We start from the raw sequence: 19,592 nt of genomic DNA on the forward strand, positions 1-19,592 counted from the left end.
ACGTCGATCGTTCAAACACAAGAGCATTAATGAAATTTCATTCGATGAACAGGAGACGACGTTGTCAATTGGTATTGGGTGTTAATTATCTTATGCAATTGGTAAACACGCGAATGTCAATAGAACTATTGCTTGCAATGCTTGGTATATATTATACACATATATACAATATATTATATACATGTATGTACGTATGTGTGCAAATTTGAGCAATGGTACAGAGACGCAGAACACGCAATAGTCCAGTATCGATGAGAAGCATTGGGATCGACACAATACCACGTTTATATCGAGAAAAACTTATATGCGATTATTGCACCATATTCTGTTAAGGAGTTCCATTACATTATTTATGATACAGTCGGATTAATTATTATTTTTAAGAGCTAAATTGCTTACCGAGATAAAACACGAGCGTTTAAAAATCCTCGATACGATTGATCTGAATACGAAGATTAAAGGAAAAAAACATAATCCATTCATTTTTGTTATTTTCTTCTTAATTTTTTCATTTTGTTAATTTTTGAATGTTATCTTATGGTAATATAAAGTATTGAAATACTACTTTAACATGACATAGTCAAAAATGAAAACAACATGTTAAGTCCAAAGTTATAAGCATCTTAAATATTGTCTTTAAGTTATCGAATTTCCAAAGAGCAAAGGTACAACTATCAAGGCAAGTAATATCGTGATACTTTCCATATTTTAATATTATGGCGAGCGGTAAAATTAAAAAATTTTGAAGATAATAGGACGATATATATTCCGATAGATACATATGAACGAGAGTGTACGTACGAATCATTCAACATAATCCACGATTCATAACATGGTACATTCGATCAATAATTCTCCAATTTGATAAAGATCCAATTTCATACATTTTAACCAGTTAGTACTGGAGAACGTTGTGAGGATCGTTTATTTTTAGTGGATGATACAAAAAGTTGGATGTTTCGCGAAATATCGAGCAAACCGAATAGCTTCAAATTAATTGAATGTAATATTTACCTTGTACACGGTAAATATTATCTCGTAAGTACTAATATAATAAGAAAATTAGCAAACACGAATACTGTGAAGCCAGAGTTATCTAATCAGTAGCACTGTGGTAATTAGAATTAATTCTCACATGTTATAGTATGGACGTTCGTTTGTATCTGCATGGAGAATAACCTTTTAGAATCTAATTTAAAAGGAGACTACTCGTAGTTTGTAAATGTACGACGTTAATGTGACAACTTCACCTGAAGAGTCTTTTTATATGCAATTAAAAACATATCAAGTTACCCCAATTTCTTTCTGACAAGGAACAAAACCGTACAAGCGCCATGTAATAACAAGAGCCGAGGTAATAAAAGCGAAGAAAAGGGAGCCAAGGTGATTCTCGACGGGAGTAACTAATTCGATTTTGCCCGCAGAATGTGCTCTCGAGCATTGTGAAGACAGAGGAGCCCTCTCTATCTTACCGTCTTTGTGAGCTGATAGTGTGTGTTCTCTAGTTCGAACGTTGTCGATGCTAAGAGAAACCGTCATCTTGAAGCATCGTTAACAGTAGCCCTAATTAGAGAGAAAGCCTGAGGTTTCGTTGCTTCTGCATTCTTCGAACCTAATAACCTGTCATTATGACGCGCGTTGATTCCAATTTTCCTCGTGAAGCAAGATCGATTAAGTGAAATCACACGATTAAAATTGAAAATGACAACAGAAAAATATAACTGGCATTTCCTGCTTCTTACATGGAAAAGATTTCAAAATTCAGTACATTGTCGCCTTGTAAGTCCCGTGTTACTACATTTGCCCTTTTATGTAGTTTTCAAGCCAAACGTGTGTCTTTTCATCTCTTCTAGACATTTTAAAAATATCATACAACACAAGGTGTGAAGCAATTTATTTCAACGTCTCGGTGGTCTAAGGAAAAGTATCGTTCGAAGAATTTCACAAGATCCACGAAGATGGATCTTCTCAGGTATATCCGCTATTCCGACCAACGCTATTCCAAAGCCTTCGCCCAGCCCCATTTAGATATTATATTCGAGCCCATATGTTATCTCAATGAAAATTCCATGCCCGTCCTAGCCTTCCGCGTTTCGACTGATCCCTTTCTAGGCACTCTCCCCATAAATCTTTAGCATGCCATTCCTTCCTACAACTTCGTGCATCGCTGGGAATAATGCCCGTGTATCACCTGAATATCTAGAGACTCTATTAAATGGAATTAATTTATCGACGTCCGTTGTGTCATGTTTCATGTGTCATGTACAAAGTTTCATTCCTTTGGAAAAGTATGTACTTTGCGAAGCTCTTGATTTAGACCGAATACGCTGCGTCAGTAGATAGATGGATGAGGACAAGGCAATTAGTATTATACCTAATAGACCGCCAGACAACAGATTAGAGACAGCTAATGTCTTCTCGTAGTATTGGATTGCTCGAAAAATTCGAGGTTGTGTGTCGAAAATATGTTGCTTTTAATGTATGAGAAAAGAAGAATGTGACTTGTTACAAATATAAAAAGTACTTGTCAACCGTTGCCAAAATGTTTCAGCAAGAAGTTTCACATTTTAAAGAAATATCAAGCTGTTTCTCAAAGTTTCTTTGCTTCAAGTTCCTGTCGCCTCGATTCCGACAGAAAATTTATTTTGTTTCAGTTTACCTTTGTATGAAAACCATCAAAACGAAAAAAATTGTGATGCGAACGAGTTTAACCTTCTGGTTTCTGAATGATCTCCTGTACTTTGAATTTGAAACGTTCATCTAAAAGAGACAGCATTCGCAACTTCCTCGGCGAAGGAAGTTATTCTACAATTTCTCGTCTCGAAAACGAATCCATTTCCCAGTCAAAATTGATTCCGCTCCTAGCTCACATCCGGAACAGTTCCCATCAGGATGCAGACTATCAGGGCAGAATAGCGATATCGTATTTAGAATTCCCCTTTCGAAAACAGGGATCAATCTCTTTTCTATGTCCTTTCAACAACGCAAATAGCATGGAATTTTAATAGATGTACAAAGAATGACAGCATCGTTGAAGAGACGGTGACGATTCTCGATAGTCCAAAAATGCAATCCTATTCTCTGGGTTCTTAAAATAGGAGAAGTTCGTTGTTCTTAAGAATCCAGGCTTCTGACCTCTCAGGATTCGATCTTTGACCTCGTAAGAAAGGTTTCGGAGGTGGAAGTTCGCGCGAGGTCGTTTGGTCCGCAAGATGTTCTGGTCGCAGACGGAAAGAAATGGCGGACTGTTTTTCGCGTGAGTGCTAATCGTGGAAAATGAGAAAATACTGACGAAACATTTTACCAAGGTTAAGCTGCTTTCATCGTGCCCACGATTTCAGCCTGATTGCTGGCCTAGCATAAGAGGGTCAATTTTCGCGCCTTCCTCAGGGATAAAGCAGATAAATTCCTTGAATTGACCATCTTCTTAAACGCCTGTCATTGTTGTTTCTGTAAACGCGAAAGCGTATCTGTGATGACTTTTCAAGAATTTGGGTTTTGTTTATATCTTACACAAAAGTTATTAGGCCATCTTTAATTTGCATTCGAATCGTAATCTTTTGCGTGAATTATAAACTTTGAATTACATACATTTTTAAATAAAGTTTTTAATACTGTGGCATCTTATACAGAGTGTTAAAAAATTAGCGGTAATTATAACATGTGATTTTAGACATCAAAATGATGAAGACAGTTCGTACAGAAGAAAACCATTTGTGAATTTATTTTCCAACTTAATGCTTTCCGGAGTCTCTCAATTTCGAAACAAATGTAATAACAGCGTTATTATCTTTAGGCGGAAGCTTACATTGATCCGGATGTACTTCAAATCAAGAACGGAAATCACTAAAATTTCTATAATAGGATATGCTTCTTCCTAGAGATTCCTCTCAAAATCCTTTTACAATTTCTTCCTTTCCAAATATGTCGCGTACTTTATCTCACGTTATATCACAAAGATGTAAGAGCTGCCGACAAATTTTACGCTCGAGAAATCCTCAAAGAAACATTTCGTGCGGCTGTACAAGAAATCAACGAAATGGCGTCGTATCGATACTGTATGGTGGATCGTTTCCCCGAACTCTACGCGTTCGAATGTTTTCTTATCGTTCGAAGATAAAAGGAAACACTGCAGTTTTCTGACAGAGAAGCGGGAAATAATACGAGCGAACAAATGAGAGGGATTTGGAAGATACAATGCTGTAAATAGAGTTTGAGCCGATCGAATACGTAGGATGGCCTACGTAGGATACGAGTATATCACAGGAATCTGCCTCGAAATAGAGCACAGGATATTTCGTGTACATCGACGACTCCGTTCTGATACATCGGCTGGGAACGACTCAGCCAACGAGCAGGATTATCACCGATCGTAAATCATCTGGTGATTAAACGGTGTTAGCTCGCTCTGCTCTTCGAATAGACTGACCACTTAGGTCAGACTGTTACTTTACGATCTTAGCTACACTTTATGCATCCTCTCTATTGTGTGGGAAACGTTAGTCACAGTTGAGGCCCAATGCTCTCACAGCTGATATATCGGATAAATAAAACACATAGTTAATTTGATGAGAAATCTTCTAATTATAAGTGGGACAATTAAGTTGAGGAGAAATTAGGTCTCTTCGATTGTTTCACATCTAGATCATATCAAAGAATTAGTGTCCAAGTTCGTTGGAAAAATATACGAATTGTGTTAATTAACTTATTCATTTAAGAAGAATTAATTCGTCACTCGATTTGTCGATTTTACGAATATAATGATTTCTTTGTTGAAAGATATCCCATCTTTGTATATGTCGCTTCATTTCTTCAACATAGCACATGACATAGTTCGTTCGTTGAATTTTCCTTTGCCGTCTATAAAATCGCTATTCGAGCTCCAAGTTATACGAGAATTTCTCCATACGGCATATCACAGTTACAGTTTATACAAAAAAAATCTGACTCCGTTAGTTACGAGCGTAAATTTCCTAGAATACCCGATATAGCTCGTGTAACATCTCCGGTTACACGCACAATATCCTGAAATATAGTTCCTTCCTGTATTGCAGCACTAGCGTGGTGTTGCCTTACGAAATACATATAAGGAAATAGGGGTTGGCACAAATTTGGAAATAGGAAATGGCAAACCATGTCGGGAATAGGGGCTGCTAGATCACGGCGGATTTCGAAACGAGGTCGGAGTTTAACACTTTGCACCGGAAACCTACGTGAGCGAAACCCTTTTTGGAAGTATGGCGTTCAACTGCCCTGTTAAACACAAAAGAGAACGATCTGCCATCCAACTAAATTTTCTAGTAAAATAGCACCGTCTCTCATTGATACCGATCTTTGTTATGAATCGTATAAATTCAGTGGTGTACGAAGGAAACTTAGAAACTGAAATGTCGTGGAGAGATCTGATAAACGGTGCAGAATAGGTTTCATTTCGCAACCTAGATGATCAGAAGCGTTAAGTTCTAAAACGTTACAGACCATAACGTTCCGGGGATTATCTTCAGTTCCATTGCAACCCTTCTTCAACGTGTGTCGGGTTGTAAGCGAAACTTCTAAACTTCCTTAGTTATATAAACTGAAACTTTCTTGCGACGATATCCCGAATATGCCTCTGTTTCGTAATTACGTTAAATTGGGGATTCACGTGGTAATCGTCGATTCGGTGATGCACGCGAGGTAACGGATGAGGGCTGGAACGTGTGATTAATTAGAAGCGAATCGTTCTAAAATGTGTGAAATTATTCATGGTTAATACATAGGGAAGCGAACAATTTGGCTTACGTACTTCGATTATCCAAACACAGAAAATGTTATATTGGTTAAAATATTACCTATTAAAAATTTGTGTACACCGATACAATCAACAAAAATAGCATAGCGCTTATTATCTCTGCGTAATCATACAGAATTATGTTATAATCAGCAGTTATTTAGTATGGTAACTACTCGAATATTTTCACAAATGAGTATAATCTGCTTATTGTGGTTACAAAATGCCATTGTATCCACCATTGTATCCTAGAACATTAACGTACTAATTAATTGGATCCAAGTATGTTAAATCTCGTATGGTCTGGTAGTACTTTCACGCGTCTACAAGAATTTGATCGTATGAAAGTGAAACGTAGAACTTGATAAAAAAACATTTCATTAGAAACTAACCTTTGCAAATACTTTCTGTAGCCATTGTATCTCTTGACAGGTTCAGATAAATGGTGATCCAGTGTAAATGCTAAAAAACACGACTTACCTAGACACACTTCTGGCCAGATGCAGCGCCGACGAAGGAGCCAACGAGTCCCTACGATCGCAGCGACACCTGTGTTGGTGGGAAGATTGCCTGGTCCTGTAACCGGTAGGCATGATCGTTTGCTGCACTTGCGGTTGAGGCTGTGGCGGCTGTAGTTGCGACTGAGTCTCGCCGTCTAGCCTGCAGTGCAGCTCGATATCCGGTACCGATCTCGTAGCCGGATCCTCGGTGGTGCCGCTCTCCTCGGAGCCGCCGAGCCCCGAGACGGACAACTGTGGCGAGGCAACCAGAAAGGTTGCTCGATCCTGTCGCGTGAGCACCGGCTTGCCCTGAGACGCCGCGGCAACAACGACCGGCGGGGGTGGCGCTCTGCTAAGCAGAGCAGCCGTCTCCTCGCTCGAGCCGTAATCGGTACCGTTCCCACCCTCCTGAGAGCCGACATTGCCGTTCGTGTTCATCTTGCGGCCAGGTTCTTTTCCGTCGCGTCACGTGGCCATTTCCTGCAACATAAACATGGAATGTTACTTTCACGATGAAATAACTAGTATTTCGGAAAAGCATGAAATATAATTTTAATACTACAACTACCGACCTATAACACGTACATAAATATGTTACATATACTTAATTAGATTATAAACTGCTTGACTCTTAAAGCGACATAACGAAGATGAATGGATATGTGTGTACAGTAATTGCGAAAACAAAAGGTTTTATACCAGTCATTTTGGTTGGTTTAATATTTCTAGTGTTAACGATCGACTCGTATAACAATTTTTCATAGTAATTTTTACGATGATGTGTTTTTGAGGATTTGAAAGATCCATCGCTGATAAAATAATGAAATAACGTGATAGTTACGCCACGAGATTTACCATAAGCCATATTCCTAACCGTCGCTCACGCTACATACTACAGTGTCGCAGACAGATCGTCTTATATGCCCGACGGAAGATATACAATGTAGCGACAAGCGCATAGTTGTCACCAAGCAGCGAGCTCTAGGAACGTCGATTTTGGTCCGTTATTTTATCCACACAAAGAAGGTGGCATACGTGATTGTCACGTAAAATCACAAGTCACAACTCAGATTATAAAAAGTATACGAGGGTTGAGCCAAAACACAACTATTAACTTTCTTTTTTATCGCACTATATTATGCACTTAATAATTACAATTTAGTATACACTGAGTTGGCACGTATAAATTACACTTTTATATAAATCTAAGGGTAGAAACGCGGTAAAATGAAAGTTCGAAAGTTAGAGAACCAGTGAATTTAGTGACGATGTTGTTGCGGAGGAAAGCTAGTGATGGGTGGGTCTAAGTACACGAAAAGAGCTGATTTGTTAAGGATAAGTTTTCATTAGGAGAGTGAGGGAAATAGACTTCGCTGTCAATTAGCTGATTTTCTAGGTTGCTGGGTGAGGAAGGGTGCTAACCGCCCTTGAGAGAAAGTTGTTAACGGAAGATACCGAACGTGATAGAAACTGACTTTCCCGTATCTTCCCGTAGTAGGCAAAAATATAAAGAACGCTGTGTTAATTCGTCACGTCGCGTTGTGGCGCGTCAACGGGAGTCGTAAATTCCCGCTACGATTGCACGAATCGACATCACGAACAGGGCGATCCCCTTATTTCTTTTGGGAGAATAGGGGGTGATTGGGTTGGAATATAACTGGACTTCACAGTTATATAATATATGTATATTTATTTACACTGGATTACAATAGTTCGAACGTGAACCGAACGTGTTTGAATTCGTCATGTCGGAAAGCACCGTGATGGACCCGAAGGTTGTTCGATTTGATAGTTAGAGCATCGAGAGATAGACTGAATGAGTTATGTTAGAACTTGACTGCCCGATGAGTGAATGAACCGTAGACTTGACTGCCCAAGGGGTCTTAGAACAGTGAACTTGACTGTCCGAGGGATATTAGAACAGTGATTGACCCGTCTCGTACTATTTAGGAAGAAAGCTCGATGTGGGTGTATCCTTGTTGAACTAAGAACGCGGATTCGTAGTTCACACTTTTCGGTAGAAAAGTGAGGGTAACGATCCGCGATGCCCATTGGGTATTGCCAATGTTAATGAATAAAACACGAGGAGACAGTCCTCGGCAGATGTGACTCACGTGTGTTTCTGCCCTTGAGAAAAACTCGCTACCTCGCTGGGCAAACCTCCGCTTTCTCCGTAATGAGTGAGAGCGTGCAATAAACCTAAGGACCTTTTTAAGGGACCACTCATAAACCGAAGATTTTTTTTTTATTGATTATTTGTTTAAATTTTTACAATTAGTCCAGAAGGACATTTGGTAAAATATTATAGCTTAAAGAATAAAAATATAGCATGTGGATGGTTACCCCCAGCGGGGTTCCATCTTCTAGGTTTCCTATTGCATCTCTATTTCGAGGTCTGCGGGATGCTTCCTCTTCAGTCTTCTTTCTATTTTGGTTTTATTTGTTTCAGCAGCCAGCTGGTTTGGGTGTGCTGCAAGTCTTTCTTTGTACTTTTTTGCGTATCTAGCGATTTCCTCTTTGACTGTTGGAATTTTTAGATCTTTTCGTAGGTCTTCATTTCTGACGTACCATGGAGCGTTAACTATTGTCCTTAAAATTTTTGCTTGCTCTATTTCTATTTTGCTTATGTGACTCATTGCTGCCGTCCCCCATAATGGGACTCCGTATGTCCAGATTGGTTTGATTATTGTTTTGTATATATTTAGTTTATTCATTGTGCTTAATTTAGATTTTCTATTGATTAACCTGTACATCTGCTTCCTTTTTGCACTTATTCTGTTTATTATTGATTTTATATGGTGCTTCCATGTAAGGCGTGTGTCTAAATTTATTCCTAGATATTTGACTTGCTTTGTTTGTGCTATGTGGGCGCCGTTCAGTTGAATATCTGGTGTTTTTCCTTTTCTAAGTGTAAATGTTATGTGGTTGCACTTGCTGGTGTTCACTTTTATTTGTTTGTTTTGCAGCCATTTTTCTATTTTTGTAGTGTGTTCTTGTAGTAGTGCGGCGGCCGTTTCTAGATTTGCATGCCTCACTAGTATGGCCGTATCGTCCGCAAACGTCAGTGTTTTACTGTTGACAGTTGTTGGTATATCTGCCGTGTATAGTGTGTATAATATTGGTCCTAAGACACTTCCTTGTGGTACTCCTGCCTTGATGTCCTTAATTTTAGAGTATGCATCATTTATTTTTACTACAAAGGTTCTGTTGTTTAAGTAAGATTTGAGTAGTTTGTAGATTTGTTCTGGAAATTGCTTTTTGATTGTTTGAAGAAGTTTTTCATGGTTAACTTTGTCGAATGCTTTTTCGATATCCATAAAGAGTGCTGTGCAGTATTGTTTTGTTTCAAGCGACTGTAAGATTTCATTGACGAGTCTATGCATTTGTTCTATTGTGGAGTGTTTATTCCTGAATCCAAATTGATGGTTCGGTATTAGTTTTTCTTTTTCTATTATTGGTTTTAAGCGGTTATATATTATTTTCTCTAATAATTTGGAAAACGCAGGTAGTAATGATATCGGCCTGTAGGATGCAGTTAGATGTGGGTTTTTGTTTGGTTTGGGTAACATCACTATCTGTGCTATTTTCCATAGTGTAGGAAAGTACTGTATTCTTAGAATTGCGTTAAATATTATCGTTGTTAGTCTTATTGCCTTTGGGGGGGAGGTTTTTTAAGATTTTCCCATTGATCAAGTCAAATCCTGGTGCTTTACTTGTCTTTGTTGCCTCAATTAAGTTTGTAACTTCTTGCGCTGTTGTGCTGAGTATGGTGCAGCGTTTATCAGTTGTGTTGCTGGCATTTTCCACTTCTTCGTTTGTTTGCCATCCAGGGATGCTGTTATTAATTTCATACGGCGAAAATATATTTTGTAGGTGCTTTGAGAATTCTTCTGCCTGTTCTTCGTTGGTTCTGGCTCATGTGTTGTCCATTTTTCTGATTGCTGGGATTGTTTTTACTGTTTTCTTAATTTTGTTAGTGACTTTCCATAGGGAGTAGTCGGTATTCTCATGCGCGGATAGTGATTCGATGAATTTTGAGAATTCGTTATTATGATGTTCCCTTATTTTATTCTTTAGTTCCTTTGCAAGTTTATTTAGGTTTTTCTTGTTTTCTCGTGTTCTCTGTTTTTGCCATTTTGCTTTGGCTTTTCTTTTTTCCCTGATTTTGTCTAGGATGTCCTGCGGAATAATTTTTGATTGCCTGCTATTTGTTTCATAGGTGGTGGTTGCCCACGCTGCTTCCTGTATTATTTCTGTCAAAGTTGCTACTGCCTGCTCAATGTGTTCAGGTGTTTTCAACGGGATATTGCAGTTGATTTTGTTTTCGATCAGCTCTTTGAAAGTTTGCCAGTTGGTGGTTTTATTGCAAAGCGACTCTGACTTGTTATAAAGTAGTGGTTTGCTTGTATATTCTATTATAATTGGTGTATGGTCGGAGTTAAGCTCGAGGCTGGTTGCTATTTTTAATTTGCTTACATTTAGCCCTTTTGTTACTGTAAAATCCAACAGGTCAGGTATTTTATTGGGGTCTGTCGGCCAGTACGTTGGTTTTCCTGTAGATAGTACGTTGAGGTTGCTGCTTCTAATGTATTTTTCCAATGTTCTACCTCTCGGCGTGCTAATTCTCGAACCCCATAATGTGTGCTTTGCATTAAAGTCTCCTGCCGCTATATATTTGTCGCCTAAGGATTGGAAGTACTCTTCCCATTTTTTAAGTGTCATTTTGTGTCTCGGAGGTACATATACTGCTGACATCTGGAAGTAATTGTCATTGGTTTGTATTGTGACAGTGGTTGCTTGTAGGTGTTCTTGATTTGTTTGACTATGTAAGTGATGCTTGATGTCATTTTTTATTATTACTGCAGTTCCTCCATGTGCTTTACCTGAGGGATGTTTGGTATCGTATATGGTGTAGTACGGTATTTTCATGTAGTTTTTTAGGGTGAAATGTGTTTCTGAGACAAGTAGTATATCAATATTATTTTTATACAAAAATATTTTAGTTTCGTGGGCTCGCTGTTGCAAGCCATTGGAGTTCCAGACTGCTATTTTCAAAATGTCCATCTCTATTTTTTACTTAGCAAGTTAGTGAGTAGTTGTAACATGATTGTTGTTTGTTGTGCTTGTTGTCTTAGTATTGTGTTTAGATCACTTACCATTTTTCCTAACATTTCCATACCTTTAATGGATTGTTTGAGCATTTCTTTGATGTCTGTAACGTCTTCGATGTTATTGTTTTCATTCTGATTGTTTGCAAGCGTTGGTTTGCTAATGTTTTTAGTTACTTGTGCGTAGCTTCGGTTACCTTGGGGATCTATGTTTCTGTTTATAGTGTTTAGTTCGTATTGTGCTTTCAATGTTGTTTCATTATCCGTTATACTTTGTTGTGGTTGCTGGTTATTGTATGATCTGTTGCGAAGTGGAGGAAACAGTTAGGTTGTATCTGTTTCCTTATTTCACATCCTTTGTAGCTGGCTGGGTGGTTTCCGTTACAATTATAGCATTTAACTTCTTCTATTTTTCCTGTGTGTGGGCAGTGTATTGTTAGGTGATTTTTTGCACATTTAACACATGCTGGGCTTCTGTTGCAATAATTTTTTGTATGTCCGTATTGTTGACACCGCATGCATTGTGGTATATCTTTTTTGTAGCGTGGTGGTTCCACTGTTACAATTGTATTTAGTATTTTTTTGATTCCATAAATTTCCTTGTTATTGGTTCTGGGTTCAAGTTCTATTAAGAATAATGGCAATGGTTGCTTGGTATCGTATCTTGTCATATTGTTTATTGCTCTTGTTTCATGGCCAATTTTTCCTAATTCTTCACTTAATTTTTTTGTGTTAGTTTTTGGATGTAAACCTCTTATAACTATTTTATAGCTCCTTTCCGTTTTGAGTTGGTGTGGTATATAGCATTTTTTCCCTTTAGTTCTTTTATCACTTTCCTATAAACTTCTGGGGTGTTTGAATTTTTACTTGTTCTAATTTTGTTTGTTTTATTGTGTAGTTGTCCTTCCCGACTATATTGTTTAGTAGATCAATAAGCGGGTCTATTATTTGGACCTCAACAAATATTGGTGGTGGTTTTGATATGTAAGGTGATTTAGTTGTGGTTTTGCTTGTCGGGTCATTGCCTATTTCTTCCGTTAATGAGCTGAAGGAGTTTCTTAAAGGTAATTCTTGCAGCCATCGCTGCTTGTCTGTATCTGGGTTTCCTGCAGCATTTGTGCCTGGAATTATTTTACGTTTTTTGCTAGTCTTTGCTAGCTTCCAGTTTTCGTCCTGGTAACTTATTGCGTTGTCGTGTCTGCACTCCTCCTGTCTCCACTGCTCTTCCATTTCTTCTGTTTCCATATCATTTTGGTTGTTATTATTTTGCTGTTGTTGCTGTAAGCCTGGTAAATCTGACGACTCTTTTATATAATATTTTTCTCCTTTGGTTGCAATCCTGATTGTTGATATCTGCTGCTGCATTGTTCGTCACTATCACTATTCGTAGCACTTCTCTAAATCACTTGACTGGAGCACATGTTTGCTTACACACATCTGTTCGCCTCGGTTGCCCGAGCGATACTGATAAACCGAAGATGTTCAAAGAATGCAACTTTATAGCTAACAAATGTGGGCTATGGTGGTTCGTTCCTTGGGTTTATTGCGGGTCAGTGTGACGATGTGCAGGCCCCGGCGGCCTGACCATGAGGGACGTCGCAGGTGCCGACTCGGGCGACGTAACACGCTGTTTTTGGCCTGAAGGACCTTAACTATGAAAATGGTTTTATGCTGGGTCTTTAAGAATATTGAGGGTACGCGGCAAGGATGTGTAGACATCTGGTTGCCATCTTGCTCTCCGCGTGCAGCGTGGTCCCTGATGTGCTTGACGTTACATGATCATAGGCGCGAACGGTGGCGTGGCCCGAACGTAGTGACAGTTCGTCTCCCAGAGAAGACAAAGAAAAGATCGAAGGTCAATCAGTCCCATTTGAAGATTCTAACAGCATACATCGAGGGGTCTGACGAATAAAATTAAAGTCGCTTCGTCTTAACGAATTCATCGAGAGATATCGTAAAGTCGGGTCGAATTTTTGTAACACATTAATTGTATTTATCGCTAAATAATTTGTGACTTTTTTATTCTAATATTAATCATTGTTAAATATACAAGGTTATATTAACTCTGTTAATTCAGCGTTAATTCATTTCAACTACCTCTGTTATCTTAACCGAAACAGCGGAACGATTAATTCGCGGCGTCGATTATCCGAATCGTAGCGAGAATTTACGCCTCTCGCTGACGCGTTTTCCTCGCCCTCGCATCTCTCCGCGAATGGTCGTAACAGTGATGAATTCATATATTGCATACACCAGATACATAGTGGAGCTGATTCAATTGCTCGTTCATCTTTCTTTCAATCGATTTGCTGTTCGTTAAAAGCGAACTTTTCTTCGTTCAACTTCCGTCTACAAATCTAACGTAACCCGATGTTCCTCGAATCCCGGTAATTCCACGAAATCCAATAATCAATATTACTGAGTTTCCGATGCACGCGTGAATATTGACTTCTAACATGCCCGTGTGTAGAGACACGTTCGAAACTTTCGAATATCGACAACCGATTGAACGTGTCGTTAGCTTGAAACGTACGGTCCTTGACTCCACCAGATTGCCGCCTCGTCACGAACTTATCGTTTTCGTTCCCTCGTTTACTCGTTTGCAGATTTACCGCCTGTCATGCCTTCGTCGTGAAGTTTCCTCACGTATCCGCTAAAATACACAAGCCTGACCGAGGTTCAGCGCGATTTTCTACGAGATTTCTCCTTAAATATGGCAATTTAAATTCCAAACTCCAAAGAAACCAGACCAACAGAATTACGATGCCGAACAAGTCACGTTTCGAAAATTCTATTATTTATATCCAACGTTTTCAATTTTTGTATTTTATTAGGTTGCAAGATATAATCTGCAAAAAATGTTATAGGAGAAACTTTATTACTAATAGATATCCGAAGTATTTCCAATCTTCTCGGAAATTCCAAAATGCAATCTACAAAAAATGTCATATAACGTTTGGTTTTATTTCAACCAAATTACGAACAAATATTAAACGTTCCTTGAAATAAAAGTACTAAATATTAACTGTGTATATTTTATTTCCATTTTCATGATAACACGATAGAATCGATACTACCTCCGCGTGGAGAAGTAATGCAAAGGATTAATGACGCAATTGCTAATATTCAGTAAAACCCTCAATAAATTTGTAGGTATAATAAATTTCATACTATGTACATTGATATCAAGCTTGTATCAGCATTTCATATTCAGAAGTGAGAATGTAAGCACTCGAAGCGATCTTATTTTGCACGATCGCGATTAGTTGCATTATAGGTAAAGTAAACACGATCAATCTCTAGTATCCTATAATACAGAATCTGTTGCTACGCTCGTATTTCAAACTGCGTTCAATATTTGCCTACGTACTACCAGCTAAAAATTTCCAATCGCAGCCACACTGTTTTTCTTGTACTTTTTGTTTTATATACAACGCAATAATTAGCTGACTTGTGATTTGAAAAATTTACTTATTCAAATTCACTTGTTTTATTAATATATTTGTTTTTGTTATGCAAGAAGAATATATTATTATTAACAACATATACATACACGTCTCTAAACTTTGGGTTTATATAAATTTATACTAAAATGTTACCAACAAAACTTTATATAATTTATAATATTCTTCTCATTTTTACTTGTTGATTACGTTTCTGCAATATGGTCAGGAACAATGAAAACGCTATATATTCGTAAGATATTTCAATCTTAGAATATAGTAGAGTAATTTTCAAATATATTTGCTTTCCTATCATTCTTGGCTTCATAGTCGAAATACAAAATACCACAGGCAGGAAAGAGGCGGGTTCGATGAGGATAGAGTAAATGTGATCGTCAACGTATACCGTGCACCGGGTGAATCATGGAAATGAAATTCGCCCTTACCTTCAATTCGCGGACGTAAATGAGGAATAATGGACGAACAGAGCAGCTAGCCAGTCTTTTTCGTTTGTCAGCCTGAAAAACTCAGAGTCATTTCGCAATGGCTGACGAGAGATGCGAGGCTAGTGCAATTTGTACGGATGCCGATTGCTGACAGCACGCAAATTCGAACGTGATAGAATCGAGAAAAAATGGGACTTGAACGATCTTTGACCTCTTTTTATTTCCTCTTTGCCGTGAATACTAATGAAAATTACATTTTTCTCCTTTCTAATGAATTCTTTTACATCGATGACGTATAATATTTTATTGACGCTTGTAGAGTCTGCGATGGATACTTACAGGACAAGTTCTAATATCAAAATCTTAATTTTCCGGTTAATATTTAACATTAATGAATCGAAAAGTTAGAAATTATAAGTTATTAGCAAAGATACTGTTACACAAGAAAATCTATTATCTCTGACAATTAGGCGGTAATATCTAAAATTTCGCTAATAACACTATGTATAATTCCATCGTACAATAGAACCGGACGTACGTCACGAATTTACTATGTATTCTTTGTTCGCCTTTGTTTTTGCGACATAATTAAGTTACATTAACTGCTTCCACCGTACTATTTCATTGGTGTATAGTATTTCACCTTCAGAAATAATTATATATTCGTAGCATTAGCATTTTTTTTATCAATCATACAAATAAATAAACATTTCCTTTTCTTTGATCTTTGCAGTAAATCATGATTGACTCTCCTATGTTTCCTAAATCTATTCCAAATTTGAATATCAAAACTTCCTGGCATTATCCTGGTAATCGAAGTTTTACATTCGGCTCGTACGTTTCCTACGTTTTATCGAGCGCTCTGAAAATGCATAACCGTTTCAAACCTGCACGATAGCATCGCTTTGGTCGGTGAAATCCTCGGTGAACCTGAATACGTTCACATATTTGGCCGGAGGGGCGTTTTATTTAGTGCCGATCTAGATCGACCATGCTCGCGTATATCACATTCAGGCTAATAATTAAAAGGGTTTGCGACCACTGAAATGTCAGGAATCGTTTCATTATGTTCGCAAATGTCAAGAATCGTTTCACCTTCGAACTTTTCACTCGCTTTGATATTCTGCAGCTACGCTGTTACAAGGAAAAAATGAAGATATTTCGTGCAAGTATATTTTTCGAAAAACTTATACGGAAGATCGTCCCGATAAAAAAAGAAAAATAAAAGAACTGCTGAAAACATGCAGCTGCACGGTGCATCGACAGACGCGTGGCAAGTCGACGCATTTCCATTTCACCGGTGAAGGAAGCTATTTTCGTTCTTGATGAGAAAGCAGACGCGACGAAGACGGACGAGTAAACGTTTTCGAAACGATGCAAGATCCGTTCTCGACGTTGATATTTTTAAAGTAACGATCCCCTTACTCTTGGATAATAAATTAAAATCTAATAAAAGCAACGAACGACGATAAAACCGCGGAAGCAGCAACGTTTGGAAGTTTAAAGAAGCACGAAGAACACGAAGGAACATTGAAATAATTGAAAAACGCAAGATAGCACGTACAGTAACGAGAACGTAATACCTACACAAAATAGAATTCAATCTTTTTTATTTTTGTATGACGTGACTAGAGGACAATTTTCAACTTCTCAGTCACATAGTTTGCACTCGACTAACTTCCAACCAAATATGAACTCTCATCTAACCCGTATGAGCACGTACACGCAGATATATACGGAGATGTAAGCGCGTTCTTTTATAAAACTGCATGGATCCCTTTAAAGCTGGAGGATGTAGACACTTTGAACGACAAGATAGCTACTCGAACTTCTTCCTCGCTAAACCTGCGTTTTACACATGAAGGAGTACGAGATCGAGCCTGAAAGCAAGGAACATTGTTTCAACGAAAGCATAGAAGCTGTACGAATAAGAAGCTGGTTTTTCTACAACTTTGAAAAAGCTTTCACGATAGTGAAGCAAATGTATTTATTTCGCTTTGTAGCTAATTGAAACTTCCTTTTTAAAAAAGCCACCATGATAAGCCAGGATAAAATTGGTCGGTCGTTCCTGTTGAAAGACGTTTGAATCGCATTTCAATTCAACGTGAATGATTTTGCATATTGAACAAAGATATAATTAGAGCTTTAATGGAGACTATTCGTTGAATTTTTCACCAAACCTTTTCAACTTCCGTGGAGAAACTTCGTTACCTTAAATTCCCGTTTTCATGAAAAATTTGCATAACACGCAACGACGGCTCGTGTTTCCTACATAACAACAAGCCTATTATTACGCGCCGCGTGTGCATCTCGAAAATTGCTTTCGTATGAAATATTCGTTGTCGAAAAGAAGAGTCACATGGCATCTTCATACCTGTCGTTTAACGCCTTAACGCTAGGACCATCAAAAATACAAAAAATAACAGGTTTTTATTAAATAAGCAAATTCGTGTAAATAAAAATCCTGTATTAAAAAAGATATAGGAATTCAGCACGAAATCCATAAGAATGGCCGAAACGAAAAATGCATAATCCTTCACAGAAATGTTATAAATTCACACCAGTACATTCAGGGATTTGCATGATTTTTTGGCGAAATATTAATTTTCCATATTTTTTCGCAACTGAGATATAAATTCCCGGATTATTAACTAAGATTCTAGATTTTCATCGACGCCCCCATGCTATCTTCACAGGAAGCACATTTCTCCAAAATAATCGCGTTATAAAAAAGAGAGGGAAAGAAGAAAACAAGGTAAAAAAGAAAAGAGAGAACAGGGAAAAGAAATTCCACCTACGAAACCATTATGTTTTTTTCGTGCTTCTGTTATCGTTGCACTATACGACGCGACGTCTTGGCAAAAAAGAATGCAAGAAGCCCCGCATTCACCGACGACAATTTCTTCGCCTTTTATCGTCGAGCACGGCTTCGAAGTGTATAGCCCTGTGGAAACAGTTCCGCGTGAGAACGTCCTACTGTTTATAATATTGTCATGACGAAGCCGTATGCATTAAGAACGGAATAGAACGTGCATTCCATGTGCACGAGACATCGCGTCGAAAACGTGTCACTTGTTTGCCTCACTCTCTCTCTCTCTTCCTCTCTGGTTTCCTTTCCAGTAGACGACATCTTCACGAAAATAGGTTTCTGTATATTTACGCAAGTGTTCGAGGTTTAGCCGCGAGCCTTTCTGTCGAATTGCGAACAGGATTTCGATAAATGGCTCGCGGAACACCACCGCATCCACGTTGCCTTTGACGAAATACACGGCTGGTTATTCATCCAGTGGTTCATTTGACCCCCCCCCCCACATTTTCAATAGAACGAGTTTGTACTGTTCGAAGGTCAAAGGTTTCGTGTTCTTTGATTAAGACTGTGAATAGCTGGCTTCCGATATTGCTTTGTACGCAGTCAAAAAAAAAAAAAAAAAAAAAAAAAAGAAAAGAAAAATTCCGATAAGTGAAGAAATGGTATATCGTACTTAAATACTATTCGAAATAATTAACATGTTGCGGAGAGACATTTTAGTGTTAATTATTGCTAGTAGCCAAGCTACTTTTTTTAGTCAAATATTCTTAAGCTATCTCTAATTATTTATTTCGAAACGTAACCTCTTCGACAATAATTTAATTAACCAATCAATCCACAAACTTGAAATATCTCATCCTCCAATTAATTCTTCTTTCATCATTCTTTATTCTCGACTTCACGAGCAATCGTCAGAACGTAATAAATTTAAACCACCTCGTAACTCAAGAAGAAGTCTCCACACGATTTGCGAGAAGGAAATGAATGCGCTCGGCACGCAGCCGCCTCGTTTCAGACGTTCTTCCCCCATTTCGTCGACTCTGCTGTTATGTTCCTTGGTCATTGCTCAAATTTTCCTTTGTTTTTGCAAAGAGAATTCAGCATCGTCCCACCAAATCTTCGTAGCTTCGTTTGTTAAGCGTTTCACGACCTATGAGCCGGATGAGTGACAAATTAATCGCTGAAACAAGTCGCTTTAATTCGCCTTGAAGCCTAAGTATTCTTGGATGGTCCTTCTGCGCGGCATTATGGAATTAGGACATGTAAACGTGAAGGACAAGCACAACGGCGCACTTGGATGTCGTGTTTGAAGCCGTCGTTCGCTTGCCTCGCCTCTGTCCATTAATTAGAGTCGCGACGAAAGTCTAAAAGACGACCTTTGTTTCGAGGATCTTCGAGAGACGTTGATCTGCGGCTTTCTTCATCGCAACTGATTTATCGACGTCGTCCATCACCACTTCCTACTCATCGAAATTCCCTCTGACCAACCTTTTTGATGTTTGTACGTAGCGAACGA

At 38.3% G+C, this 19,592-nt stretch overlaps 1 protein-coding gene across 2 annotated transcripts in view; it reads right to left on the reverse strand.

Annotated features, from left to right (window-relative positions):
• Sk (small conductance calcium-activated potassium channel) overlaps window positions 1-19,592 on the reverse strand; it is a 248,829-nt gene that overhangs the window by 166,482 nt on the left and 62,755 nt on the right. For both annotated transcript variants that reach the window (XM_072016863.1, XM_072016865.1), the window contains exon 2: window positions 6,251-6,750. In XM_072016863.1, coding sequence (XP_071872964.1) covers window positions 6,251-6,708 — 458 coding nt within the window. In that variant the 5' untranslated portion in view covers window positions 6,709-6,750. The remainder of the gene's footprint in view (window positions 1-6,250; window positions 6,751-19,592) is intronic.

This window comes from Bombus fervidus, chromosome 14 (assembly GCF_041682495.2).
Source record: "Bombus fervidus isolate BK054 chromosome 14, iyBomFerv1, whole genome shotgun sequence".
NCBI classification, from domain to species: domain Eukaryota; kingdom Metazoa; phylum Arthropoda; class Insecta; order Hymenoptera; family Apidae; genus Bombus; species Bombus fervidus.